The sequence below is a fragment of the Pseudovirgaria hyperparasitica genome, assembly GCF_010093815.1.
Source record: "Pseudovirgaria hyperparasitica strain CBS 121739 unplaced genomic scaffold EJ05scaffold_2, whole genome shotgun sequence".
NCBI classification, from domain to species: domain Eukaryota; kingdom Fungi; phylum Ascomycota; class Dothideomycetes; order Acrospermales; family Acrospermaceae; genus Pseudovirgaria; species Pseudovirgaria hyperparasitica.
Window position 1 is genome coordinate 1,219,186 of NW_022985550.1, and position 27,544 is coordinate 1,246,729.

Consider the following 27,544-nt stretch of genomic DNA (forward strand, 5'->3'; position numbering starts at 1 on the left):
GTTTCGCCTGAAGATCATTGCCGAACACGTGCAAGCGGGACAATTATCTTGGCATCCGGACGATAATTTTCTCCTCCGCAAACACCTCCGAGAGCTCAGGCACGCCAGGGCGAAGCAATTTATTTTCAAGCACAGCAAGATCTTGTAATGGGGCAGAAGAGGAAACGTACGGACACTAGCCAGGAACAGGCCGTGTCCAAGCCCTTTCAGAAAAAGAAGTCGGATCTTCACAATGGCTCAAAAGGAAAAGAGAAGAAGGTCGGCGATGGGCATAAGCCTAAGTTGGTACGTTTTTGGCGCAAGATAAGATGAAAGTTATATGCTAAGCATAGCTGTGTAGACATTTGAACCACGACCAGACTGGCACGCTGCCGAGCTCCCAGAGCTACCTCTCGTCGATAATGCCCCAACTCCAGACTTTCACATTCTGGACGACCTGCATCGATATGGCGAGACCTTACTCGAAGCCGAGAACGCCATGTTCGAGAGTTCGAATGCAAGCTCCTCGTCCCACAAGTTCATGTACCAGACCATATCCTCGGGTACATTGGAAGACAAAGTTTCCTCATTGACGTTGCTGGTTCAAGAGTCACCAATACACACGAGGAAGGCGTTTGAAAACCTTCTTGGTCTCGCAAGCAAGAGGAGTCGTAACCAGGCTTTGATGGCGATTGCCGCGCTCAAGGATCTGCTGGGACAAGGCGTCTTGCTGCCGCCAGACAGAAAACTGCGTGCATTCAATCGGCAACCAGCTCTTGCTGGCGCGCTAAAGGGAGTGACGACGATACAAAAGATATCAGGGGTACCGAAACTTCCACCGGGGGTGGAGAAAGTGCATCTTATCTCCTGGACCTACGAAGACTGGCTCAAAAAGCAATACTTTGAGCTATTGAAGACTATCGAAGTCTGGTGCAATGACGAGGTACAATACGCTCGCATGCGATCTGTCACGTTCGTTTATGAACTGTTGAAGGAGAAGCCAGAGCAAGAGGAGAATCTGCTGCGTCTATTGATCAACAAGCTAGGTGACACGGACAAGAAGATTGCGTCGCGGGCTTCATATCTTCTCTTACAACTGCAAAACAGTCATCCTCTTATGAAGGAAGTCATTGTTAGCGTTATAGAAGCAGAGTTTCTCTTCCGACCGGGACAATCGGCACACGCTCGGTACAATGCGGTCGTCACTCTCAACCAAACTATCCTCGGCTCCAAGGAGCAAGAGGTATCAGATAAGCTACTGGAAATATATTTTAAGCTCTTTCTTGGACTTATCAAGGATCCGCATGCAAGCGAGCGTGAACAAGGTGGAGGCTCAAAGCCGGGCAAAATGGCGAAAGAAAAAGCCAAAAGGAAGGAGAGTGCAGCGGAGGTGCAGAAAGAGGCCGACGAAAAGATGATTGCTCAAATACTGACTGGAATCAATCGAGCCTTTCCCTACGCAAAGACTGATGATGAGGCGTGAGTTATGAGATGTATCGGAGCAGATGTTGATCAAAACTAACTTTGCACAGCTTCGAGTCCAAGCTTGACATGATATACAGAGTCACACATGCGTCCAATTTTAACACCAGTCTTCAGGCTCTGATTTTACTGCAGCAAATCTCCGCCACGAAACACTTCACTGCTGATCGATTCTACCGTACCCTATATGAATCTCTTCTAGATCCACGTCTCACGACTACGTCCAAACATATTCTCTACCTCAATCTTCTGTATCGGGCCTTGAAGTCAGACATGAATCCCAAACGGGTACAGGCATTCGTCAAAAGATTGATGCAGATAATCACTCTGCACGAGCCACCATTTGCTTGTGGTGTATTGTTTCTTATCAACGAACTGATTATCACGTTCCCAAGTATACGTGAGATGATGAATTCTCCAGAGGAAGACGACGAGGAAGAAGTTTTCATGGATGCTCCTGAGACTGAAGAAGATGCCATGGCAATGAAAAAGAAAAAGGAAACGCAAGAAGTAAAGCGAACATATGATGGGCGCAAGAGGGATCCACAATACGCGAACGCAAACCTTGTTTGCTTGTGGGAGTTGATACCGTTCAAAATGCACTTTCATCCGTCAGTATCTCTGTTCGCATCTCGACTACTTTACGGCGAGGTGATGCCACCAAAACCAGACCCATCGCTGCACACATTGATGCACTTCCTCGACCGATTCTCATACCGCAACCCGAAAGCCAATGCACTTGAAGGAAAGGGCACATCAATATTTCAGCCTCTTGCCGGTAGCGAAGGCACGGATAGACTCATCAAAAGACGGTCTGGTGCTTTTGTGGAGACACCGCTCAATACTGAGGCGTTCTGGTCGCGGAAGGCAGCCGACGTGGCCGCTGACGAAGTTTTCTTCCATAAGTACTTCAGTCAGTCTGGCAAGAAAGTGTCGAAAGACAAGAAGGCACGCAAGAGCAAGAAGGATGACGATGAGGATAGTGAGGAAGAGGCCGGCGAGGAAGAGATCTGGAAAGCCCTTGTTCAGTCCAAGCCCGAAATCGAGGGAGACGAGGACAGTGATGATGGTGGCTTCGACGACGAAGACATGTTGTCCGATGATGATGATGCTGATGACAGCACTGAAGAAGCTGGAGGAGTCGAGCTCAACCTTGATTCAGATTCAGATGCAGAAGATCTCGACGACGCCCCTGAGATGGATGTGGCGGGAAGTGACGAGGAGGAGGATGATTTTGACATGGCTGAGCTCGAAGACGACGAAGACGACATTGTTGGGAGCGATGACGAGCTACCATCAGACTTTGAAGAAGCAGCAGAAGGCGCAGATGAAGAAGAAGTCGAGCAAGTGTCAGACAAGAAGAAGGCAAGAGACGAGAAGAAGGCCAAGAAGCGAAAGCTGAAGAGTCTCCCAACTTTTGCTTCGGCAGATGATTACGCGAAACTGATGCAAGACGATGAAGACGGATTCTGATGGCGATTTCAATATGATATACGATAGACAAGGAGGTGCGAAAGAAGAATTGGAGTACACAGCCTCCTGCGATTGAATTTTTGCAGGCTACAGACACAGCGGCTACAATTGAATCATACATGAGCACCTAGCATATCAATATCCGCAAAAAAAACACGCCGTCAAGTTCAGATAATGTACGTCTGCATGATGCTGACCCTTCTGACAGAATCTACAGCGGTCTTCAAGCAACATAACCTACGCCGCAATCCACATGAAAATCAGCGGGGCGAGATGGGAAGTTCGAACGGACCGAGCCTGGAGGCATTAGCCATAGTCGGCCCTTGAAGTGGACCGTACGTACAATAAGTGAACCATGGGACGCTCTACAAGACGGGAGCATGAGGGATAATTCGAAACGGAGCTCTCTTTCACGGCAAATGGCACAGAATGGAGATGAAGCGAGGAGATGGTCGTGGCGTCGATGAATTGTGGGGTGGTCTGGAAAAGAAACAAAGGGACTGATGGCGACAGCGGGGGGCGTCCTGGTGATCGTCAAGTCGGCTTGCTGCCGACCAGCCCGAGCGTCTTGCATCAGGCAGCGGACGGGTTGCTGCAAGATGGACGGATCCCCCGCCTGTGCATCTCGCATGTTCCCGCTGTCTCCACTGACTGCTAGCTACAGCGCTGAGGAGTTCCAATGGACGAAGGCGTCTTGCCGCTGGGACTAGATATTGAAGACGGCTGCTTGAATACAACCATAGTTGACGCACGAAGCAAGGAAGACTGACGATGATAATGATGATTAGGGCCTGAATGAGGATGAGGACAGATATAGTAGGGGTTGTTTTGACGGTGTAACGCAACAAGCCAGGTGGGGGCAGGGGGGTAGAGGACAGGGCAAGAGCAGCCCGTTGACCCCCCCGCATTCCGGTCATTTGGCGCCTATCCTGCCTGATAACCCAACTAAAACCCCCTACCTTAAGCTCGAAGGTTGTCCTGTTGATCAGCCATCATCATTCATCATTCACCTCCCAGCCTCCTCTTTCTACTCATACACCACCACCTCTACCACCTCTACCACCACCAACACCAACCACACCTCCTCTCTCTCCTCATCCACCCAGCCGTCAATAGTGCTAATACTCTCTTGTCGGACTTAGGAGAGCCGGTCTTTTTGATCAGCTGGCCGGTATGTTGACGGCCCCCCTCCCCTACGCTTGAATGGCAACCCTTATCACTATCGTTGCTATTATCGTACCGCTCGTCTCGAGTATCCGCGAGGACCACACTGACAACGGACCAATAGGTCGAGCAGTATCTGCTTTCTGGAGTCGCACGTGGAGTGGCGCCGATGTCTCGACCCTAGACCCTGCGAATTCCACCATCGCACCCTAATAAATAAGCACAGACGATACTGGTGGATTTGTGTGCATCATGCCAAAGGCGATGCAGATGCAGATGAAGATGCAGGTTTAAGGCCGGCCGGGGTTGACACAGCTCGCCTTTTGGCTGCATGACACGCGGGACCTCCCCTGTCCGTCCAAAATCACGCTGAGCTGCTACACTATCCATCTGGCCTCACTCAACACCCACAACACCATCGACACCTCTATTACACCACACTCTTGCCGCTTAAGGGTTAGCAATCGATCCATCACTCGACACCATTCAGCTCTGCCCTGTTTTTCTGTGCTGACTCTCGTCCGTATATCATGAGGTCTGTGCTTAGCTCTACCCACGCCTCTCTCTCTCTCTCTATCTCCATTCTACACTGCCACTAACTACCCTGACGAGTCCGTTGACTGGCACCACTGATCGCTAACGCCCTAGTCCGACTCATGTCGCACATCGCACGTATCGTCTTCGATCTTGCTACACCCACACAGAGTGTACAGTGCCAGCCGCCGTCCAACTCTATTGTGCTCAGGCTTCCTTTTCCCTTCGAAACCGGATTGCACACCGCCATGGCTACTCGCTGCTACATATCTATACGCGTCTCATTACTCATGATCCTGCTTGTTCATCATTTCTCCAGAGTCCACTCTCGCGAATCCTTCCGACCGCACCCGTCACCTCAAATGACATCTAGACCTGGATTCTATGATGGGAACGAATCAATGCCACCTTGACCCTAATACATGGTTCTAACACGCCTATCATGCCGCATTCCCGCTGTCCGAGCTTAATCGCTGCCGCCCTGCCAATCCCAATTGCTCGTTGATTGCGCTCACTCGCCCAATCGTCTTCTATACGCTTTCTCTTTAGATAGAAAGTCGTTAGAATGCGGACTTATATATGAAAGCACCATTCCCTGACATCAATCTCAGCACAGTCGTCCATGCAATAGATCACAACTGCGATTTGAAGAATGTATCTATAGTTATCAGCCTTCCGGTTGCCTTTGAGAAGCCATAGACCAACATATTGGACCACCTGATCATCGTATTGAAGTCCATCCGGCATTTCCCGACATAGCTACGTATACATTTTACGCTGGGTTCCAGTGGTGGTCAGCATGGGAAGTACCATTACGAGCTAGACGCTGCCCTGGAACAATCAGGAAGTGAGCTATCTCCCTTACGGAGCCGAAGTTCTGAAGCCCCTATACCGAAAACTCTGATGATCTCATTTACATTACGATATTGTCTTCATAAACCATACCATACCCTGCAATAAGGAATGGAAGGGTGCCCCATGAGTACCTATATGTAATGCTTAATATCTCTAGTGTCGCTCAGACAGACTGTGCATATCCATTCAGAGATGGATATCTATCTGCTTACTTTCAGAGCTAACTCTTAGTTGTCACCTGGGCCCCGAGCCTATTCGCTCGCATTGCGACCCTATCCTGATGCGCATGTGCACAGTTTTTTGACATCGCTGCATTGCTGCTTTCCAAACATTTGAAACAGCTGCGCAGCTGGTAATCATCAGGCTTCGAGACGGAATGCTGCTCATTTGTGGAGCATCTCCCTGCCTCAACCAACCTTGTGATGTACCATTGGTGAGCAAGGTTCGCATCTGCCGGCATACCATCATAAATAGTCTTTGACATCATCATACCTCTTGCCGCACTCCTCATGATAGACAAAGTCATCACTACCTAGTTCGAGGGGGTCCTGTGAGTTATTGCATGGCTCGTAACCATCCCTTTGACTCCTAATCACTACATATTGCTATACCGCGTCGCGTCATCGATGCACCGTCTAGCTTACGATTAGCCACTATGTGGATGCACACTACACAGGCTCTAGATCGCGGACGTCACCCCGAAGACCCTCACCAGCCACACTTACGTTGATCCGAGGGTTTGGAATTTATTTTCCGGGAAGTATCTCTATCAACTTCGCGGGCAAGATGTGTTCTATTGCCAAGGATCCTCGCAGCAACGCTGCCTACTTCTACGCGTCATCACTCCAGCAGATACAATATCTCTAGCAGAACGATATGAGACTCCTCTACACCATACCGACACCTCAGAAGAGCACCGGATCTACGATTCATGAAGCTGCGTCCAGACCCTTACCTTCAATGTCCAAGACCCTGTCTCAGACTCCTCATAGCTCGAGCCTACAGATCAGATGACTTACCGCCCGCACGCCTGTGCATGCCACCCTCAAGCGAAGCGGTCTGTATGGCTACACCGCCACTATGCCTTGCAGCAGCCCGGATCGGCGCGCCCTGCATTCTAGCCTGTCCTTGCTGTGCGACGGCATGGAATTGAGAGCGCACCGACTCGCGTGCATGCATGTGTAGAAATGCATATCCGACGTCCGTGATGAACGTCATGAACATCAAGTTTTTCAAGTTGTCAACCAAACCAGATCAGCACCTTTCAAAAAGACCACCCCGACCATCTCCCATTATGCGGTGAGTGGTGCATAGAGCGGTCCCGTCAAGCCACCTCACGTTTTTCCAGCGGGGTCTCTCCAAGTCACCCGGAGAGCCCGCTGGCGCGTACCACATCCATCTATCTATCCATGGTCCCGCGTCCCAGACGTCGGTCCCAGACTCCGAAGTTCTTCTCCCCCCTCCCCTCCCCTCAAACGCCCATCAATTCATCAACACAAAGCCACCTTTGTTTCCCTCTTTGCCCGCGGACTGTTATTATACCTCCGGCATCGCAAGCTGCGAACCGCACCGGGGCGCCGCTGGCGTCCCTCGCGTGCCGTGCCTTGTGACGTGCCCTGCCCTCGGTGTACCGTTTGAAATAACCCCTCCCGCCTCCCCTCCTCTCCCTTGCAGCAGGCACTGGACTGGAACTGGGACCAGACGGGCGATATACTTGTTTTTTCGCGGTTCCACGGTTCCTTTGGGGAGCGGACTGCGCGCGCGTGTGTGTTGTGTAGTGAGGGAGGGCTTCTTGGCACTAATTGACTCTTGGTGTGGTGGATGTGTATGTAATCTGCACACACACACACACACACAATTGATGGACGCACGGACAATGGCGCGGCGTGGGATTACTTTGCGGGGAAGGAAAGAGAAGGAAGAAGGAACGACGAAGGAACGAGGGGAGGGAGCTGTGAGCGCCATGGTTGCGAATTGTGATGTTGATTGATGTCTGTGAGTTACGGGACGGTTGGCGCGAAGAAGGCACAGCTATTCATTCAATTATTTATTTATTCATTCATTCATTCATTCATTGTTGTACTGTAGTCTGGATGGATGGATGGCTAATTGCTCTGATTGTCTTCATTCATGTCTTCTATCTCAATTTTGTAGATTCGATTTGACGACTGCAAAAGGGGTAGGCAAAGGAGAAGTAATAGAAGATTAATGAATAAGGAATAATTATATATGTTATACAATACAGCGCAACAGTATGCCATGGCACCAGAAGGACTGTGTTGGTTTAGATTCGTCCCGTCAGCCGGAGTCATTTGTGTCGTCTTTGCTGTTACATGCCCGGCCGGGACCATATCTGTCTGCGCTTTTCCAAAAAAAAAAAAAACACACCCTTTCTCCTACTCTTTTTGCCTTGCCTTGTTTGATATGTGTGTGCGCTCCCAACGTTCAGATCCGATGAGAGAGAAAGAGTCAGTCACTCTGAAGGCCAATAATCTTACACTCCTCATTCAATGAGTCCCCTTAGACCCAGCAAGAGTCCCCACAGTCACTCCTTCTACTTACTACAGCTTTAACAAAACCGAAAATCTACCCATTCATCCACGCAGCGACGCGATTCCCAGCAAAGCGCGCGCCAAACCGCAGCCCGGTACTGCCCATGGGGAAATAACTCACAGCATACCAGAGTAAAGCAACAAGTTGCATCATGGCGGCGAAGAATGTGAGGACCGTACTATGGAGCTACAGACACCCAACAAAGGGTCAAGTCAGTCGAGTTGATTTCTTTTTGTATATTTCTGATCTTTGCCGGAGGGAAAGGGGGGGAGGGGGGAACTTGTGGAGAGAAGAAGGGGTGTTGTAGGAAAGCTGAGTCAGCGGCTGACTTTCGTCTTGCGCGCAAGAAAAAAGATGGTGTTGTGGAATTTGTGCATGTGGCCGCGTAGTCACGCGGACGCGCGAGCGAGCGCGCAACTGGCACCGCCTCTCACAAGGCCGGCCGTGGGGGTACAAGGGTCCAGTGCATAGCGCGTTTTCCACTCGCACTAGCATACAATAGACCGCTTTAACATGTTGAGGCCAGCTCTGTCACTGAGCAGACGAGGCCTAGATGTAATACTTTGGAAAAAGCCCACCAAAGTGCACAAAAGGCCACTGCAACAGCACATTTGTGGCCAGGCAGGTGGGCGCAGACGTGGGAGCGTAGAGTTTGAGGAGAATAATGCACTTACATGTATGGAGAACCACAGTGTCAGCGCGATGGATCCAAAGTATGTCGCAGTGAATGGCAAACGCGGCGCAGAGAACAAATGTTGGACTGTGGCATGTTGGTTTAGCGAGGAGCGGAGGTAAAATCCATGGGGACGTACTGTATACCATAGGGCCCATCATGACCGCCCATGACGCTAGGAACAGAACAGATCCCATTGTCCACCTGATGCAATACTTTGTTAGCTCATTCCTAATCTTGAAAGTGAACAGTCACTGTTGCAACCTTAAGAAGGCCTATATCAAGCACATTCCATCCAATATGCAGCTTTAAATCCGCATACCAGGATGCTTGAGCATGATTGGGTGGCGAGTGAATGTCATGATGCTGATATTTGGAGGCCGCGCGCATTCAGCAACAGGATGGCGTTATTGCGTATACCGTTACAGGTCCGAGGAATATCTTCCAAGACAACTTTCGTATTGAAACAGGTTGGGGAGGAAACAGGATGTAGAAGGACAGAGGGCCCGGTGTGGAGTACAAGGTCTTCAAGCCTGAAACACAAGGAAACTTGACTCACAGAATTGGGAATTTACGCGGCCTCAAAAGAAAGACAGGCGTAAACATCAGACCTATACAAGCCGCAAACAAGCCTATGGCTGCAAGATTGAGTCCCGCAAATATGAGGATTCGGTCCCATCGGCTGACTGCAGAGCCACGGTGGCGTACGTTAGCGCATGCTATTGTTTACTTCGAGTGATGGAGCCCTATACTGTGACTTGTGATAAGACTCATCGCATTCTGCAGTGTGAACCAGATGCATACGCAGGGTAACGGAGCACGTAAAGAAGTTCCTCACTCATCACACCCAAATGTTGATCGGCGCTGCATTGTAGCAAAGAATAAGGAGGGTATGGGGGAAATTTGCGTTGCACTGAAGGTGGCAACTTGAGAATGAGAAACTTACGCGCAAACCAAGCCTCTTCCTCCTCCCTCCTTGAAGGTGCAGGTAAAGGGGCACCTGGATTCTCTGATGTAGGCAACCTGACATAGCCGCCATCACCAAAAGGGTTCAGCGATTTCAGCCTGGACAGGATGGGTGTGGACTGATTCGTATTGACCGGGATATCATCGTCTCTCCTCGTCCAGCCCATCGAGCTCATCTGATCCTGGAATGCACGCGCAGACATCTTGGTAACTGAAAACGCAGGATGCACTCTGTAGTGAAGGTTATGAAATTCGTGAAGATAGTCGTTGAATGATAACGACTGAGTACTCCTTGATTTTATTCCTTCAGGATGGCAAAGCTGGTGCCTATTTGCTCCTTGACGAGCACCCCGTGTATTAACCCTTCTAGCTGCTTGCGGTAGAAGCTGGAGGAATCACCAAGGCTGCGTGAAAAGATTGGAGCTTATTTCTGACCGATGACGTACTCTGCTTAAGTCGTGACACGGCCGGTCGACGCGCAAGCAACCACTCCAATATGCGTAAGCTCTTTCGTGAATTTGAGCCTATATTGTCCAGCCTTTGACCGTGGCAGTCGAGAGGGTTGTATTGCGGAATATGAGACCCGGAATGCGGTCACCAGCTGAAGGCAGGAGCGCCTCGATATTGACCCAGTGTAGGCTTGGCAATAGATAGGCAGAAGCCAAAGGTGTTCTTCAGAAAGATCTACGAACGTTCGCGGTCCGGCTTAGCTGCTTGGATGCTCGAGGGGAGCTGCAGCGGGACGCAGCGGAGGATTGCCTGCAGGTGATCCCTGAGGATGGTCGTAGAGAGGGAGCCCAATGACAGGATGTCTGACAGGGTTTCAGATTGGGAGGGTATGGGACGAGGCTTGTGATAGAGGGTTTGGAGACTGTCCGGCAGACCGGCGAAGCTGTCGAGACGGAGAGGGCAGTAACGGCGCGGACGGATGCGATGCAGGTGGGATCGCTATTGTGGTGGCGGACGAAGGTGATAGGACGGAGACGGGAGTGACAGGCTGTGGTGCGGGAGGGTGTGCAGTGCAGGCCTTAAGGTGTCAAGGTGTCAAGAGTAGGAAACAGTCAGAGACAACACTTTGTGCGAAGTGTGTGTGTGTATGTGCTTGCTTGGGTGTGTGTGTGTGTGTGTGTGTGTGTGTGTGTGTGTGTGTGTGTGTGTGTGTGTGTGTGTGTGTGTGCGAGAGAGAACGACGAGTATGGACGTGGTTGTGAGCGCCGCGCGGGCTGTCGTCGGCAGTAGCGTGGATTGTGATGGCGGTAGTCCCAAACAGGATTAGATCCAACTGTTGAGTGAGTTGACAGCCCTGAAAGCTCTTGAGGAGTGCTAGACTGAAGAGTGAAGGCTGCATCAAGGTGTGGCTCACGCCTCAGGGGGGGCGGGGGCTCCCCTGCATCAAGATGTGCGGAGAGAGTCAAGAGGTCTTTTCAGTCTTGAGTCTTGGACGAGATGCTAATAGATAGTCCGGCTGCATTCCCTGCTTTTCACTAATACTACTATCGATATAGGTATTGTTGTTGCTCCTGACTCCTGCTCCCCCACCATCATCCACACCCATCTGCACGTTACACGAACAGCTTCAACATGAATATGTACCGTCCAATGTAGTGATAGCCGCTACCTTCGAATGTTGCTGCATGAAAGAATTCACATCGTGGCGCATCGTCTACCGGACTATCATCCTATATCTTTGCATTTCTCGTCTACTACCCACTCAGTAGGCTGTACTTCTTTGTCCGTGAGTACGGTGGCCTCGTGTTCGCCTCGACAGGGCTGACCGAAACCAGAATCCCATCAGCATAATCGGGCCTATCCGCTGCAAATCATGAGTATTATGGTCGACGGGCCAAAGTCCAAGAATACATGACGAAGGCTTCAGACCTAAGGGAGTCAAGTGGTGAGCTATGTCCCGTTATCGCCCTTTCGGCTCACACCTACCCCCCTCCCCCCCCCCTCGCTCAGCCTCCAATACACCCACGCCCATCGTAGTGGTGTGGTAGGAGAAGCAATGTCTACAAAGAAATCTGAGACGTTTCGTTGCTGCCCTCTCTTCGTGACCTCGACATCCACCTCCATGGGGGACCAGGGACATTATGGTGGGATCGCTCAGCAAGGAAAAAGTGGGCTTTCTTGACGAGCACTGTTTAGATGGCAAATTGATGTGATCGAAGATCGAAGACGAGGCCTAGAGAGGCTCTCCTTTGGGAATATAACACTGCTGCTGCCCATCCCGCCCCGAGCTGATATCTGTTCTTGGTGTTGCCCTGCTTCTTCTCTATTATCTTGCCAATAACAAGCACTTTTACGCCAGATCGCTCACAGACAGACAACCTGAAGAATATATACATACATACCTACAGCTTACCTTACACTCTCGCCCGCACCTCGACCGCCTACCTCAGTACTAGCCAGCTAACTTACTTTGACTCTGAAACAAGCCTGACCTCGAGTCTCGAGTCCGACGTTGCGCAGAACCACGAATCTGCCGTTGTGTGCGTGTACTCAGGTAAGAGACATTTTTGACTTCATCCAGTCCCACCCTTCCCACAGGTCTACCACGGTATGATGCATATTGTACTGCGCGCTTCGCCTTCTTCTTGTTGTTGTTGTTCCTTTTTCCCTCGTCGGCGCTCCGGAGCGGGACACTGGCCAACATACTGGGATTTCTGGGTAAACACTATAGTGCTGTTATGGCATTGTGGTAGACCCATTCTACGCAGGACTGGCTCCGAGCAGCGAGTCGCAGGGCTCCCTTGGGCTCGGCGAGGGCGCTGATTGGCTGCGGCGCGTCCGGCGGTCGGTCGATCGAGTTGGGCAGCCCACTGCACTCCCTACCCACTATCCACTACCCACTATCTAACTAACCAGCACTTTTGCCCACCGCCTCTTCTGGCTGCCCTTCTCCCTTCTTATTCTTCTCCGGGCGGGCGTTTTTGCTGCTGGTGCTGCTGGTGCTGCCCGGTGCTTGCTGCCACTAATAGTGCCACTGCTCGACACGACACGGCGACACGATCCTTCCATTCCGGGCGGGCCCTGTGGCTGACCCTTTTTCTCCCTCCCACCGCTCTCCGCTGAGAAAACACTCATCTCTTCCTTCTCTCCACTTCCTCATCCCTTCATCTCTTGTCCGCATCTTGCACCCGCAAGAGTCACTGGGGGTTCTTGACCTTCTCCTCCGCCTGCAACTCTGGGGCTACACCCAGGTTGCCCCACCAATTACCCTTCCGCGAGAGTCCTGACTTGTGAGGTATGTCGGCTTTCCCTGCGCTTCCCCCGCCATCCTCTCGGTGTTTCGCCTCCATGTCGCACAACTCCCTCTTCACCCCTCCTGACGATGCTCTCGCGCAATCGGACCGTATACACTCTCACCTGGAGGGGAAAAATTGGGACTGGAGACAGCCATCTATCTGCTCTGTGGCCTCGCTCACGACCGCATCTTACTGCTGTGCTCTACCAAAGGAGAAGACTAGTCTGCAATCCTCAAGTTTGCGCCCATGGCACAAGCAGCTACCCGCACGCGCATCCTTTCCCAATCGCTGTTTATACACCCTCCGCACTGCCCTGGTCGACACAACACGGCACATGGAGTGTCGACAGTCTGAGCTTCGCCTGGCCACAGGCGATCGTTGCTATGCTAGCTAGGCCACCGTAAATGTTGTAACGCATACGCTTCGAGACACAAATAATCCGGTCTATTATACCACGGACAAAGTTCTAGCTCTGTGTGACGCCATATACACTTGACCTCACAACTTGTGGATGCCTGGAATCGTTGAGTCTGGCTTATATTCACTATGACTTGACCATGCCCAAATGTTGATCACATTAGCTTCACTTCTCACAATTAATTTAGCATTTTCAAGTTACAGCGAGCTAACAAAATATTTTGTACAGAGCTCTCAAACCCTCCTCGTTCTATAATCGACCTACACGCTCTCAACTTGAAAGCGTTATTCAGCCACTCCTCCATCTCATACCACCAAAGTCAACAATCACCGTCTCGGAATATTTACCATAATACCGAAGTTTGTAAAGCACCTCAGCTGAGCAATATCTTCACGTCAATCACTCAGACTTGACTCAGATCGGAGGTAACAGGTAAGATTTGTGCACTTTGAATGCTCGAAATATGCAATGGGCAGCAAAATGAGTGTGAACACGCAGGACTGACGCCTGAAATGCAGTTCAAAGTCGAAGCAAACAAACTCTTCCGATCTCCTACCTACATTACACACTTTCGCCTTCTGCGACCCTCGTCCACTCCATCAAACAAAGTCCACCTCTGGAGTTTGAAAGTTTGTCCACGTGCTGGCACCGCCTCCTTGACAATACTGCACGATTCTTCACAAGTGGTGTCTACGTCACGGGATTCTTAGTGTCTGTGGCTCTTCAGTGGACGGACTCGAAATTCCTCTCCAAGATTCTCCACATACACCACATACCGCATCGTTATGCCGATAGCTTGTTAGTTGCCTTTTCCTGTCGTATTAATCTGTTGTGCACGAAGCAGTACGAAAACGTGTCTTGAGACAGGTACTCACATGCCACTTATCGTTCCATTTCGCACACGCATAAAGACTGGCGTCTTACCTTCTTCGAGCCCAAAGCTAACAGCTAAAACAGCCGATACACTATTTCATCTTCCAAGTTACTCCTCTAGCACTGCGCAGAAGGGAACACCCATACCTGATCGCTTAGATTACAGTTCAGACGACGGACTAGACGTGGACATATTCAACCAGGACATGGCAGGCTCAACGTCGCCTTTCATCAAAGACGAACCATTCGAAATGAGTTTTAACTCGCGCTTCGCCTCGAACAACGGCTTCGACATGGAGCACCAATACAGCGGCCAGCAATTCGGCCAATCTCCAAACAGTGGGAGTGTAAACCCCTCTGAACTTCAAATGAGCGGAAGCGGCATGAACAACTTTAGTTCTCACATGTCTTCCAGCTACATCATGGGCCAGGCAAATATTGGCGATGATGAGTTGCTCGATCTAGGCAACCTAGACGATCCCAACCCCCACTTCTCCAACTTCAACGAGCAACAGCGCAACCAACATTTCATACCCAACAACGGCGGTCCCGTTAGTATGACTTACTCTCACACCCCCGAGGGTGCTCCTATTCAAAGTCCATTCGCTAGTGGGAGCTTCAACTACGGACACTTTCAGTCCTCACAAAGACCAGGACATCATCTTGGCGTCGCTACACAGGGTGCCAACATGAACAACACTGCCTTTGCTCGACCAAGAATGCCATCAAACCTAGATCGCAAGCCTTCAGATTCACGAAGCCCCATGACACCAAGCAAAGGCTTCGGTGAGCTACACATTGGCACTCCAGGATCTAGTAGTGTTAGCTCTCACGCTCATCCTTTCATGGGTCATCGCCCAACGCATCAGCGGGCACAATCTCAGGTCGAACATGTCACTCCAGGCAGTGCTGGTTCCTACCTTGACTCTCCCTTGCAATCGCCATACGGGGTATCGATGGGTCACCCACAACCACTGCAGGAGGTCATGTCTGGTAAACACTCAAGCCTTCCCAACAAAGTTGAAGGCAATTCAGCATACCAGTCTCAGGAAGCTAAACGGAAGAAGAGACGTGAATCTCACAATGCTGTTGAGCGTCGCAGGCGTGATAATATCAATGAGCGGATCCACGACTTATCTCGTCTGGTACCGACACATCGACTCGAGGATGAGAAGGTCCGCAAGCACATCCACAACAACGGACCTTTGTCACCAACTATAGCCGCCAGTGGCATATCCCCGCCTCATGCCACATCATTGCTGGCAGGTGGCACTGGAAGGCGCGCAGCTGGCAACATAACCACAGGTTTGCCTCTCGAGGACAAAGACAAAGGCCCTAACAAAGGCGATATTCTAAACGGAGCTGTGAGCTGGACACGCGATCTCATGTGGATGCTCAACGAGAAGGTCCGCCGAGAGGAGGAGTTGAAAGTCCTCATTGAGAAGCTCGGCGGCACTTGGCCCTACCAGTACAACGAAGAAGAACAACGCATGCGCAGTGAGCTCATCAAAGCTGTAGACGTCAACGGGACCGAATCCTTCACATACAGTCGTGGACACGGAAGTGGACTTCGCGTTCCCGGCCACACCAACGTGGCTGGAGAGCCTCTTGACGGGTCACCCAATGCTCTCAGCCCTGGCTTCCAAAGTGGTGGCAGTGGTTCCAACTCTGGCCAACCACAATACTGGCCTGACGACAACAACCGTGGCTCCTTCAGTCTGAAAGAAGAGGACGAGTTTGGAACCATGGAGCTATCCTAAACACCAACAGAATGCACGTCTTCCGTTTCCGTCATGTTTTGTGATACCCATCTGCTCCAGCATTTTCGCACTCTCCATACTCGTTCGGTCATGCATGACATGATCGTAACACTTACCGCATGATGTCCCCGAGCCTCAACACCCGATCAAAGTTCAAAATGAATATGATGGGTGTTGACTCGGGGTCGTTACTTCTTTCGATATTGCCGATCATCAGACGAAATCTATCACACGTTGTCGGAGTCTCGAATCATTTACTTTGGCGGAGTTCCTCTACTTTGATATACTGCTGCGTCTGGTGGCGTTTGAAGGGGCACATCATCTTTCTTTGACTTTTCTTTTTTTTTCCTCCACTATGTTCTGCATTACGACGCTTGCTACCTGCTGTTCCTCTACTGCCGATACTCTTCGATACAGACCGCGACCAAGGCTTCGGCTGACGTCCGTCTTGGAATGTGGATTATGCTCGTCGCGCTGGCCGCAGCGTTTTTTTATTTCCACGTAGCTCATCGTTCAACGTCTTCAATGCATCTCTTGAGTGGGATAGACCGCCGACGACCTGCATTTCCCGAGTCATATATGATTACCTTCCCTATCTCTTTTGTGTGCGTCTCGTCATGGATGGTCATCATGTCGTGGATCCAGGAAATGAATGATGCGAGATAACGGACCTCCGGCCGCGGTCGAATGGTGGTGGTACTCATGGAATGGGCGTTCTCCTTTTTTTCGTTTTATTGTCGCTTTTCCTTTTTTACACAGTTCCTAGTTTCCGAGCATATATCTAATACATACAAACTCTCCACATCTCACTCCTGCAGCCGGGACCTGCGCCTCCTTATATATGTGAATTTTCTCCCCTCTTTGGCCACTGCTAGGACCCCACCCTTATCAATAATAGCTTGAACCATCCATGCCCCCTCCTTCTCCTACCTATTTTATCGTTCGCCTTCCGCGCTTTCCGATTTAAGCGTGTCACGCTGTCGCGTCTACTGTTGACGTGGGCGATGCTGATAGGGTGGGGGTTTGGCGGGGGTTATGCAGGGTCTGGGAAGCGGGAAGCGGAACGTCATGTACACTGTACACATGCGTGCTTTTCTTGCGTTGGGATGGGGGATTTGATTACATCCTGGGTGCATGCGTATAGGGTCAGATGAGTAGTTGTTGTTGTTGCTGTGTTGAGTGCGTTGTTCAATAGATGGTGGGTGAATGGATAGATGGTGGTGGGTGAAGGTCGATTCAGATGGTCTTTCAATCAATCTCGGCGTTGGGGGCTCATTAAGTGGTCTGTATCGACATTGCATCGCATAGAAGCGCAGAGTAGTAGGTAGGATCCAGAGGTTCTCCCATCGTCCCGAACCGGCACCCCGCAAAGAAGGAGTTTGAGTGAACTCTTTGCCTCCCTCCCTTCCGCAAGCCGCCCGCTCCCCGAACCATTTTTCTCTCGCTAAGTAATCAGTAGCCGACTTGAAAGGGAAAAAAAAACAGTCGTGGTTTCTTCTCCACGCTACCATCCATTCCTGGACATTATCATCCTCTCTGAAGGCGGACACTAACAGTATTACTTACTAACACTGCCATGCTTGCGTCGGATTGTTGGCGTACTAGAGCCGTAGCTGCAGAGGTCATATGGTGGTGATTGTAGTTCGATGTGAGGACATGGGAGGTTGAAGGTTGGGGAGGTAGGGCTGGCGATTGGTTTGGTTTGGTTTGATACATACTGGCCAGCCCTATGTACGTAGCGAGATGGGGACTGGGATCGGGATTGGGATTGAGATCGGGGGATGGTAGAGCAGGTAATGGTAGGGTTAGGTTAGGGCCAGGTTAGGGTTAGGTTCGGTTAAGGTAGGTTAAGGGTAGGTAGGTGAAGCAATGCGATGCGTTGGCAGTGCATACATACATATCCCGTGGCCATCGCGTGTTCGTGTCTGTTGTGTCAGCCGCACCACGTGTTGTCGAGAGTTGAGACTAGGACCGTTGACAGAGGGGGGAAGGGGAGGGGGCTGAGGATGGTGGGATAGGGTTTGAAATTTGTATGTATAATTATTTGGCTGGATGGTAGGTACTGGAAGTGGGTAGGTGGAGTGAGTGTGAGTGAGTGAGTTGAGGATTTGAATTCGAAATATTTAGTGTGCTGGCTGGCGTGAGAGCTGGTGTCTTTATCATCACCGGATGGAGGTTTCTTTTTGGAGAGCATGTTCATAGGAATATAGATTTATCATATCATCATCCAGTTCGTGTACTAGGGACTTAGCTGTTTTCCGGGTCGTTAATCCGGACACGCATAATAAATACTGTGTGACAGCAGGGGGAAAAGCAAAGAGGTCAAGGCCAAGGAGGGAAGTGCTCCGGGTAGTCCGTGCGTGCTGTGGCGCAAGACCTTGTCACTCACCGCCACACCACATCAAGACTTCTTAGCAAACTCCTAGGGTCTCTAATGTTATTGGTAGCATCGTCGTCGTCGTTGTATCTAACACTTGCACGTCTCCTACGTTCGCTAGATAACTTTTGCTATACGCTTTCGGGGGCTCTGAGCACCCCACAATAAGTACGAATGGGCACTCAAATGGGCGGCCCAGGCGGCGGCCGCAAGATCCAGAAACCCATCCCGTGAGTTCAATTTGTATTCCTATGTCCATCAACCCCCTAATCCCTCCCTCTCTCTTTGTCCCCATCTTCCTCTCCCGGCCAGCTTCGCTCTGCCCAAGGATGATATAAACAAACATTTTCCTCACTCACCCGCCTTTTCGAATGAAAATAGCCCCGAACGCGGCTCCTTTCCACTCGACCACGACGCCGAGTGCAAATCCTTCATGACATCCTACCTGTCCTGTATCCGCACGCATCGCGGGCAGAACGCGACGCCGTGTCGGCTACTGAGTAAGGAGTATTTGGAGTGTCGGATGACGCAGTAAGTTGTCTTTTTTTCTTTTTTTTTTTCTTTCTGACTTTGTATTTGCTATCTCGTGTTTTTGTTTGGGAATTTTCGAGTTTTCATTGGGCCTGCTTAGAAAAAATTCCGTGGTTGCTTTGGTGCGTTCTGTATGGACTCTTGAACTATGGGTTTTCTTGGCATCGATTTCTGTGTTGGGAATTATATATGGGAGTGTAGAATTAACGCGTGTGGGTGCTCTAGTAACCTGATGGCACCGGACGAGATGCGGAATCTGGGGTATGGCGAGGAGTTTGAGCGGGATGTGAAGCGGATTAGAGTTGGCACGGGTGGGAGTGTATCGGATGTGGAGGCTGGGAAGCCGCCGGATAGGAAGCAGGATGATAGGCCGGAGATCAAGTGGTGATGGGGGGAGGTGGTGGTGTTGGTTGTGGTGAGAGGGAAGGGAGAGGTGGTGTTTGAGTATGGGCGTGTACGATATATCTATAGTGAGAGGGAGATGTGGATATTTGGTGTAAAATACATAGATGAAAGATGTGGTACGGTTAATGGTGAGATGGTGTGTCTGAAAATGTTCAACTTTGGGAGCACTGCAGTGTGGTGGAAAACAGACGTCATGTGAGTGGTTTGTAGGATTGCATTTGTTGTCTGAGTATTTGAATGTCGAGAGAATTCCCACTCTGTATCAAAGCCAAAGTTTCTATATCACGCGGATAATCCGATCTTAATATATGCACAATCTGAATGAATTCCATGACACCCAAAACGCCATCCTTATCCAGGAACCTCGTCTAGGAACGTCATCCAAACCCCGTTTCCCTCAAATCAACCTCGTCCAGATATACTCACACAATTCCGCAATGTCCGGCGCCCACCCCTGTCCCCTATCCCCGGCCACACTCTCGATCCCATCATACCCGATCCTGACATCCCTCCGCTCCATTTCATCCAGATAGCCCACACTGATCCGATACCCATCCTCGCGCTGGCACATGTTCCGTCGACACATCGGACACTGATTCGACATCCTTAGCCAGTCCTCAAGGCAGTCTTTGCCGAAAATGTGTCCACACGGGACCTGGACAGGACGCTGGTCACGGCTTGGGACAGCAATACTTGAGGAGTGGTGCTGCGAAGCAGGGCGTGGAGACTCGTGGCCAGATCGTTCCAAGCATGCGATACCGAGTCGTTGTTTCGGCCCTGGGGCGGTGGTTTGGAAGGGGTCGAAACAGATGTTACAAGTGCGGTCGCCGCGTGGGAGCGTTTTGATCGGCAGAGTTCGGGCGTCGAGGCTAGCGAAGAACTCCGCGTGCGGTATTATCGCAGAGGACAACGAAGTCCGAGGCGATGGAGAGCGCGAGGAGCGGTCTGGCGAAGACCGTCTGCCAAACGCAGCACGACGGAAGCGCGAGAAGTATTCTTGCTTCGGAGCACTCATTGTGTTTGCGCGAAGAGTATGATGAGAAGAATCCGCAGTTAACGAGCCTGGTCATGGAGGCAGAAAGAGCACGCAACATATGCAAGTGAATGTGAGACTATTCACGAAGTCAGTCTTCAGAAAGATGCTTCACGCGACACGGCCAGGCTAATCATTCTGGTATGAGACATTGCACGGGCGAGATCGTCGTGACCTCGAGCGGCACCTGGCAGCGATCAGGTGAGGGGGCCGTGAGTGACCCGCTTTGCTGCCTGCGGTGATGTAAGACAGCGCAGCATTCATGGCGGTACTGGGGCTTTTCGGAGTGTATTGTGTTGTTCTGTGGTTGGTGTGGAAGATTTGGACGTGGACAGTAGTCTGGGACTGAACCGAGAACGAGAGAGAGGCCTCAGGCCTGCAGGCATCTCTGCAATAGATTCCATGGGTAAGAAGTGAATCGGGTAGTGGGGCTGAAGTGCCGAATACGTCACTATTCCATGACAGCATCTATCTAGCTGCGATCAACAAGCGGGGGCGTCCATACTGTCTATCAATCGTGCACGCAACCTTTCCATGTAAACAGTAAATACCACCGCTCACATCTACAAGTCAAACTCGTCAAGAACAGTCCTTCATATCACCATGTCCAACGAAAACCAACAGCCCAGCCTCGTCGCCTCACATGCCAATTTTATCTCTGGCGCTGCTAAAGTTCCATCTCCCCAACACAGCACTGTCCGTATCGGCTACTGACATAAACCAGGAGACCGTCGGTCAAGCTCTCGGCTCCACTGAGTGGAAGCAGTCAGGCACTGCGCAAAAGGAGCACGCTGTGCAGGACATGAAGGCTGCTGGCGAGCAGCGCGATCCTAACAAGGACGGATGGGGCAAGGCTGAGGAGATTGCTGGCAAGGCGGCTGGGTGTGAGGGCATGGAGCAGGAGGGTGCGCAGAGTAAGAAGTGAATTGTAGTCTCATAGGTCATGTACGATATGACGAATGATGATGTTGCGATGTATCTTGTGTTGAGATCTCACTGAAAAGAAGGCTTTGCTGTGTATGAGGTCTCTTCGCCTTGAGTGTTGAGCGTTCCAAGACCTGATGTCGCGAATATGTCCTGCATTGTGGGAAGATCCCTCTCAGTCTCTACTATCATCGCCATCCCCGCCTGGCACCCCCTATACATGCTCCCACGTTTTATCGACAATCACGACCCGCGCTCACGCGATATCGAAGCGTACCCCAAAGCACGGCATACGAGAAAGGGAACGCACATAATCATGATCGGCGAAAGAATTCGTGGATATTCCCCTAATGGCTGAGGCAATGGTTTCGGGAAATACGGCGATGTTCCGAACAAGGGATGAGTTAAGTTGGAAAGCCTTGCGTCTCATGTATGTGGACAATGATACACAAGGTAGGAATTTGGTGACGTGTCTATGGGTCGAAAGGTGCATATGGAAGTTTGTTACTCGATTTCTCGGCATCCAGCGAGGGTGTTGCTACATGAGGAGTATGGTATGTAGACAGGGAAGACGTGGATTTGATAGGCTCGACACTAGTACTTCGATGTTGACGCGCATATAGGTAGTGGAATTTGACGATAAGTTACACTCGGCTGCGATCATGCTCGTCGAATTTCCCACTTCATGTCGGTGATACTGACTTCTTCGCTAGCTTTCTCGTCGTAATCAAACCAGTCGCCCTCGTGTAACTCGATGCCTGTGAATTTGGTTCCTGATTCGAGACCCTTCGCGGTCCATTCGCCCTACATAACATCAGTATTTACCATGGCCGGAAGTATAGTCCTGTCATACGTCAGGTTTGAACTCGACAAATTCAAGTCCTCTACAGTCAAATTCGAGAATGTTCTGCTTCTTTGCGGCGTCCGAGTGCGGGTATGCCTTTGGCTTTTCCTTGATGTTTGCGGATTGCTCTCTCTATTCGTTCTTAAAATCAGCATTTCCCAGGCTTTTGCTTCGTCCATGTGCGCCGGTGGAGTCGCACCTTGCAGGACTTACACCTCCAAACAAAATTGGCTTCTCCTCGGCTCCCGCTTATTTCATTTTGTTCCTGGCGACTCAAATCAGCGATGTGAACAGTCAAAGTGCCAGGGCAGACAGACAAATCGGCTCACAGTCACCCAATTAGGGTGAATCTCGCGACAAGAGGTGCATTGTACTTTGAACGTGTAGAAGAACGGATTGTCTTCAGTGTCATTGGGAAGAAGGTCGGTAACTCTGTGTACAAAGGGAATTGATATCAGCAAAAGGCCCATGCAGTCATGCAAGGTCATACCCGTTTAACTCTGCGGTCAAGGCAAGGGCAAGTACCATGATGACTACGGAACGCTCGTTGCGACCGAGGATGCATTGGTGAGTGAGTGATCACAGTGGGGCTTCGAGAAGAGCTCGATTTGCGATTGCGCGGGCACATGGTGATCAGTGCGTTGCACCACCACTCTTCTCTGATCTAATACCCTACCTCTCCTCTCCCGATTCCAGAGCAGCACTACTATATCGCGTCAAGAGGTGGCATTCTGTTGGAGCTCGCGATCATCTTCCCGAAACCACACAAGCGCTTAGAATCCTGTCAGCGGATTATATCTTCCTCCTCTAGGCCACGTTGAACCCTCAGGAAGTCATCTGACAATGTTGCGGTAGCAATGCAGACAGTCTGGTCTCGAGCAGTTCAGACTCGATGTACATGCCGATGCGCCCAATGCATCTCGAAGCCCTCGACAGCAAGTCGACGGGCTGCTTTAACAACATCAAGGAAAATCACTTTACCTGGGCCGTCCGCGACCTTCTTATACTCGACGATCTTCGCCACGGCTGTGGTAGCCGATAGCAAGGCGAAGCAAAAGAGGAGGAAACAATGGGACGACGCGATCGCAGATGTGAAAGGACAGATCGAGGAACATAACGTTCAAACACATACAACAGAAGAGCTCCCACGGAATGACGGGGCCGAGAATCGTAGGACATTGGGACTACAAGCGTCCAAGCCCTTGCGCGCAGCTTTTGCTCCTCTTCAGGTGGGCTCCGGCTTGCCAGCCCATCTACATGACGCAGTCATTAAGCCGCACGCTTTTCTCCAACCGAACTCTAGCCTGCTGTCAGATTCCGTGAAGACTCCTCTCTCCACGTTCCAGGAACATATCGACGAGAGCAAAGAAGCAAAAGTCCCCGAACGACCACTTGAATCTAAGAGTTTAGCATCGTACTTCAATACCAGCCATACCGAAAAAACAAGATTCATGCCAGCACACACAGGACCTCGGGTGCCGCTGTGGTGTCAAGCGCCCCAATCTATATATGCAGAACCCAGACGGCGTGCGGCGTGTCACAGTAGATCATGGACTGCGAAGAAAGTTCGCATCTCCGAAGTGCAAGTTTTCATGTTCATCCTCCATATCTTGGGTCTAGCCTCGCCATCAGAGGAGGATCTAGCTACCTGCTCACCGCAGCTCAAGACACTTGCCTCGGCAAGAACATCGCACGATTGGCACCTAGAAGAGTACCACCAGGCGGTCTTTTGCGCCACCGCGGACCTTGAAGGATTTGATAGGCCTAGACCATGGCTATGTCCACATTTCAGACTGGAGAAGGACGAGCTTCATCACGATACTTTGTCACAGCTGCATGACAACCTCAGATGTTTATTAACCTCTCCGACCTCTCCCTACGGCTCGGCATCAGTCAGTCAGCAATCCATATGTGTCCAGATTTGCGACCTCCTACTCACATCGGTCGCCGCGCCAGACGTTCGCACGTACAATATCCTACTTTCTGGTTTGGTTCGGTTGGGTCTACATGAATTCGCCCAGAAAATTATTGATTGCATCATGAACTCTCGCATTCGCCCGAACGAGATCACGTGTGCCGCTATCCTCCACTACTACATCGAGCAAGGAGATCCGGCGAAGTTCAGTGAATATATTGCCAAGATGCGCGGCCTCCACGGTGGACTTATGAAAGCCAATCCAACCATCACTATAACGGAGATTGGTGCGCCTCGACTCATTCAAGCGGGGAATCAAATCATTCAGAAGGTCTCACCTTCCCCTATAGTCTTTTATGAGCTTATAAGGGGCGTCCTGCAATTCGCAGGATTCGAGCGCGCGCTCGAGATATACATCAACATGCACAGTGATGGCTGGGGGCTCGACGTGCGGGGCATCCGCCTGTTCCTGTACCACTGCGTCGTGCACTCGGACTTCAACATCGGCATCACGTTCTGGCACCAACTGAGGTCGCTCGTGGGCGATCGCCCAAGCGAAGTCGACATCAAGGACTTCAGCATTATCCTCGCGCTTTGCAAAGTCACGGGCAGAACTGAAATCTACGCCAGTATCTATAGTGAGGCCGTGACCGTGCATGACAAGGGTGTCCTGTCCAATATGATCCGCGGTCATGTGCTCAGCCTCGATCCAAATAGGTTGGACGAGACGCTGGAGGCGCGCTTTAATATCGCTAGCAAGCAAGTGCCTGTCCGGACTGCGTTCGACGAAGCGTGAGGGTCTCCCTATTTAGGTTATATTTCTCCAACCAAACTTGCATCTGGCTAGCAAGGGAGAGTTTTTTATTTGTATGCTTCCCACGATGGACACTTCTGTGGAATACGAGGAGTGGCTTTGTGCATTTCTGGGGATCTTCGCTACTTACTGTGTAGCGAGAGGGCTATATGACACGCATAATCATTGAAACAAATGAACGTAGACGCAGGAAATCTGCTGACTCTGCTTTATAACAGCAGTGTCTCGGATGCCGATCCGGGGTGGTGGATACCCTCTGGGGTCTTTTCTCTCATGAATATTTCAGGTCCCAAGCAAAGGCGTATAGAGAGACAAGTCTTCACGACTGTGTCGATAGAAAAAGCCTGCTTTCAACGCAGCATCGTTAGTCATGAATTGTATATATATGTATGTGTGTATATATATGTATGTGTGTATATATATGTATGTGTGTATATATATGTATGTGTGTATATATATGTATAAAATGAACAAATACCCATCGTGCATTTTTCACACGGCAAACTCCCTCTATGCTTCTATTATCCCACAACTTTTACCAACCGACTTTTATCTTCAAAGCCACCGCCTCATCCTCTCCTTGAACGACAACGACGACGCCGCAGCCTCTTCTTCCAGCAGATCCAACTCGTCAATCTCCCGCCTGCCAGAGTCCAGATCCGCCTCCGCAGCGCGAACGAACGCGGTGCGACAGACGAGCTTATGCCCGACCCACAGCGCCACAAACAACAACAGACTGACATACGCAACGAAGAAATCCGTGACGCTAAAGGGGATAAACGCCGTGAAGCCCTGCGTGAGGATGATGAGCACGTTGAAAAACAAGCCATACCACGTCAAGTAAGGCTGCAGCGGGGCCTTGTAAGGCAGCGTGTCACGGCTCTGACCACGGGCCTTGAGCGCGTCCATGAAGCGCAGATGACAGACGCCGATACAAGCCCAGACGATGAAGCCTGCAACGGCAGTGATGTTGAGCAGCCAGTTGAAGACGTTGCCGCCGGAGGCACTGAGGTTGAGAAAGCCGAGCAGGCCGAAGACGGCGGTAGCGCAGACGGCTAGGACGGGCACGCCGCCGCGACGGGTGGTGCGGGCGAAGAAGGACGGGGCAAGGTTTTCTTTTGCGAGGCCGAGCAGGATGCGGCTGCCGGAGTAGACGTTTGAGTTTGCGGCGGAGAGGACGGCGGTAAGGAGGACGGCGTTGATGATGGAGGGCAGGACGGCGATGCCGGCGAGGTTGGCGGCGATGACGAGAGGGGAGGCGGAGGCGTCGCTTGCGTCGCTGAGGAGGGCGTCGTTGTCGGAGGGCACGAGCAGGCCGATGAAGAAGATTGTGAGGCAGAAGAGGAAGAGGATGCGGAAGAAGGTTTTGCGGACGGCGGAGGGGACTTCTTTGCGAGGGTTCTTGGTTTCGCCGGCGGCGATGGCGAGGAGTTCGGTGCCTTGGTAGGCGAAGCCTGCTTTGATGAGGACGGCCCAGAAGCCGACGAATTTGGCGAGGGAGTCGTTGCCTGTGATGAGATAGGGGACAAAGGGGCCTGGGTGCAGCCAGTTGTGGAAGCCGAGATAGGGCTGCTTGCCGACGCCGGCGTCGACGCAGATGGCAAAGATCATGAAGCCGATGATGGTGACGACTTTGATGCTTGCAAACCAGAATTCCAGTTCGCCGTAAAAGCTTACTGGGAGAAAGTTGATTGAGGTGAAGAGAACCCAGAATACTCCAATCCAGATGCCGATATTGAGACTAGGATCCCAGTATTGAATGATGTAGCCAGCTACACTCAGCTCAAGAGCGTATGTAATGGCCCATGAAAACCAGTAGATAAATCCCATAGCAAATGCAAGAGTTGGGTCGACGAAACGACTTGCGTATGCAGTGAAGGCGCCCGAGACTGGAAAATATTAGGATCAAGCTTAGAATAAGATGTCTGGTATGTTCACTGACCTGGGATATATGTGGTCATCTCACCAAGGGAGACCATGACAGAGTACACGATGGTCCCGACGAAGACATAGGCAATTAGAGATCCAATCGGACCAGCTGTCGCCAATGCAGAGCCACTTCCAATGAATAGTCCAGTTCCAATTGTGCCACCTTGAAACCACAGTCAGTACCATCTTGATATAAGCACGTGAGGTCTCGATAGACCAAAAGTAGCTTACCGATTGCTATCATTTGCAGATGACGGCTCTTGAGCTGTCGCTTCAGCTCAGTCGTTTGACCGACCATCTGTTTTTCTTCATCGCTGTGGCAGCTTGGTGGTGCCGGTCCACGCTTGGCCGACTTGTCGATATCGCGAGTCGTAGAAGTGTCGTCCATGGCTAGTATGACGCCAATTAGGCCCTAGGATGTTTATTGACTATGTGGATCCAGCAATGTATGGTAATAGTTCCCACGGTCCAGGAATTAATAACAAACTTGGACTGAGAAATAGATTAGTACCACGGGAGAGTGTGGAAGAAGAGGAAAAGAAAGAAGACTGATGGACAGGTCGTCGGCCAAAATTTATGAAGAGTAACACTGCTACAGCAGCAGCGGCCGTACCCGCAAGTCAAAGATTTGAGGTCCCGCGCTGATGTGGGGATTTTTCACGTTTTCGCCTCCCGTCCCTCAATGTTTGACTGGAAGGTGTACACATATTTGAGTCGCAGCAAAAGAAAACTCAGCCCTAAGGATGAATGAGGTATGGCATCTCCGACGTAGACTATGTAATCCTTCAAGAATGGCC

At 50.9% G+C, this 27,544-nt stretch overlaps 14 protein-coding genes across 14 annotated transcripts; 7 read left to right on the plus strand and 7 right to left on the minus strand.

Moving 5' to 3' along the window:
• The first annotated feature begins 19 nt into the window (after positions 1–19).
• On the plus strand, positions 20–3,139 carry EJ05DRAFT_190079 (CBF-domain-containing protein). Its single transcript, XM_033739673.1, has 3 exons — positions 20–285; positions 341–1,458; positions 1,512–3,139. Exons 1-3 carry the CDS (start codon positions 148–150, stop codon positions 2,932–2,934), a joined length of 2,679 nt encoding a protein of 892 aa, XP_033604397.1. The 5' UTR covers positions 20–147; the 3' UTR covers positions 2,935–3,139.
• EJ05DRAFT_190092 (uncharacterized protein) lies at positions 3,117–4,064 on the minus strand. Its single transcript, XM_033739674.1, has 2 exons — positions 3,278–4,064; positions 3,117–3,231 (listed from the first exon to the last, which is right to left on the minus strand). The coding sequence occupies exon 1, from the start codon at positions 3,849–3,851 to the stop codon at positions 3,345–3,347; it is 507 nt and encodes a 168-aa protein (XP_033604398.1). The 5' UTR covers positions 3,852–4,064; the 3' UTR covers positions 3,117–3,231; positions 3,278–3,344.
• Positions 4,065–8,037: 3,973 nt separating this feature from the next.
• EJ05DRAFT_190122 (SFT2-domain-containing protein) lies at positions 8,038–10,180 on the minus strand. The gene is made up of 5 exons (XM_033739675.1): positions 9,660–10,180; positions 9,273–9,399; positions 8,858–8,917; positions 8,715–8,757; positions 8,038–8,226 (listed from the first exon to the last, which is right to left on the minus strand). Exons 1-5 carry the CDS (start codon positions 9,880–9,882, stop codon positions 8,074–8,076), a joined length of 606 nt encoding a protein of 201 aa, XP_033604399.1. The 5' UTR covers positions 9,883–10,180; the 3' UTR covers positions 8,038–8,073.
• Positions 10,181–10,479: 299 nt separating this feature from the next.
• EJ05DRAFT_482756 (uncharacterized protein) lies at positions 10,480–11,397 on the plus strand (the record flags this gene model as incomplete). Its single annotated transcript, XM_033745197.1, has 2 exons — positions 10,480–10,773; positions 11,185–11,397. 2 exons carry the CDS (start codon positions 10,480–10,482, stop codon positions 11,395–11,397), a joined length of 507 nt encoding a protein of 168 aa, XP_033604400.1.
• Positions 11,398–11,820: 423 nt separating this feature from the next.
• On the minus strand, positions 11,821–12,763 carry EJ05DRAFT_482757 (uncharacterized protein; the record flags this gene model as incomplete). Its single annotated transcript, XM_033745198.1, has 4 exons — positions 11,821–12,007; positions 12,042–12,069; positions 12,255–12,507; positions 12,542–12,763. 4 exons carry the CDS (start codon positions 12,761–12,763, stop codon positions 11,821–11,823), a joined length of 690 nt encoding a protein of 229 aa, XP_033604401.1.
• A 917-nt stretch (positions 12,764–13,680) lies between these two features.
• Positions 13,681–16,319, plus strand: EJ05DRAFT_190210 (uncharacterized protein). Its single transcript, XM_033739677.1, has 3 exons — positions 13,681–13,774; positions 13,861–14,140; positions 14,300–16,319. Exons 2-3 carry the CDS (start codon positions 14,128–14,130, stop codon positions 15,973–15,975), a joined length of 1,689 nt encoding a protein of 562 aa, XP_033604402.1. The 5' UTR covers positions 13,681–13,774; positions 13,861–14,127; the 3' UTR covers positions 15,976–16,319.
• Positions 16,320–16,920: 601 nt separating this feature from the next.
• EJ05DRAFT_190190 (uncharacterized protein) lies at positions 16,921–17,697 on the minus strand. Its single transcript, XM_033739676.1, has one exon. The coding sequence runs from the start codon at positions 17,484–17,486 to the stop codon at positions 16,962–16,964; it is 525 nt and encodes a 174-aa protein (XP_033604403.1). The 5' UTR covers positions 17,487–17,697; the 3' UTR covers positions 16,921–16,961.
• A 697-nt stretch (positions 17,698–18,394) lies between these two features.
• On the plus strand, positions 18,395–19,411 carry EJ05DRAFT_472900 (uncharacterized protein). Its single transcript, XM_033743275.1, has 3 exons — positions 18,395–18,582; positions 18,734–18,883; positions 19,109–19,411. The coding sequence occupies exons 1-3, from the start codon at positions 18,527–18,529 to the stop codon at positions 19,269–19,271; spliced, it is 369 nt and encodes a 122-aa protein (XP_033604404.1). The 5' UTR covers positions 18,395–18,526; the 3' UTR covers positions 19,272–19,411.
• A 67-nt stretch (positions 19,412–19,478) lies between these two features.
• On the minus strand, positions 19,479–20,683 carry EJ05DRAFT_190464 (uncharacterized protein). The gene has a single exon (XM_033739678.1). It carries the CDS (start codon positions 20,301–20,303, stop codon positions 19,686–19,688), a length of 618 nt encoding a protein of 205 aa, XP_033604405.1. The 5' UTR covers positions 20,304–20,683; the 3' UTR covers positions 19,479–19,685.
• Positions 20,684–20,863: 180 nt separating this feature from the next.
• EJ05DRAFT_472902 (uncharacterized protein) lies at positions 20,864–21,296 on the plus strand. The gene is made up of 2 exons (XM_033743276.1): positions 20,864–20,993; positions 21,046–21,296. Exons 1-2 carry the CDS (start codon positions 20,925–20,927, stop codon positions 21,244–21,246), a joined length of 270 nt encoding a protein of 89 aa, XP_033604406.1. The 5' UTR covers positions 20,864–20,924; the 3' UTR covers positions 21,247–21,296.
• A 609-nt stretch (positions 21,297–21,905) lies between these two features.
• On the minus strand, positions 21,906–22,617 carry EJ05DRAFT_496838 (DUF866-domain-containing protein; the record flags this gene model as incomplete). Its single annotated transcript, XM_033746459.1, has 5 exons — positions 21,906–22,049; positions 22,099–22,221; positions 22,289–22,354; positions 22,419–22,521; positions 22,580–22,617. 5 exons carry the CDS (start codon positions 22,615–22,617, stop codon positions 21,906–21,908), a joined length of 474 nt encoding a protein of 157 aa, XP_033604407.1.
• Positions 22,618–22,787: 170 nt separating this feature from the next.
• On the plus strand, positions 22,788–25,297 carry EJ05DRAFT_507562 (uncharacterized protein). Its single transcript, XM_033747932.1, has one exon. It carries the CDS (start codon positions 22,947–22,949, stop codon positions 24,798–24,800), a length of 1,854 nt encoding a protein of 617 aa, XP_033604408.1. The 5' UTR covers positions 22,788–22,946; the 3' UTR covers positions 24,801–25,297.
• EJ05DRAFT_190610 (uncharacterized protein) lies at positions 24,846–25,328 on the plus strand. Its single transcript, XM_033739679.1, has one exon. The coding sequence runs from the start codon at positions 24,993–24,995 to the stop codon at positions 25,281–25,283; it is 291 nt and encodes a 96-aa protein (XP_033604409.1). The 5' UTR covers positions 24,846–24,992; the 3' UTR covers positions 25,284–25,328.
• Positions 25,329–25,373: 45 nt separating this feature from the next.
• On the minus strand, positions 25,374–27,045 carry EJ05DRAFT_434336 (amino acid permease; the record flags this gene model as incomplete). Its single annotated transcript, XM_033741651.1, has 3 exons — positions 25,374–26,707; positions 26,761–26,910; positions 26,979–27,045. The coding sequence occupies 3 exons, from the start codon at positions 27,043–27,045 to the stop codon at positions 25,374–25,376; spliced, it is 1,551 nt and encodes a 516-aa protein (XP_033604410.1).
• Between the last annotated feature and the right edge of the window lie 499 nt (positions 27,046–27,544).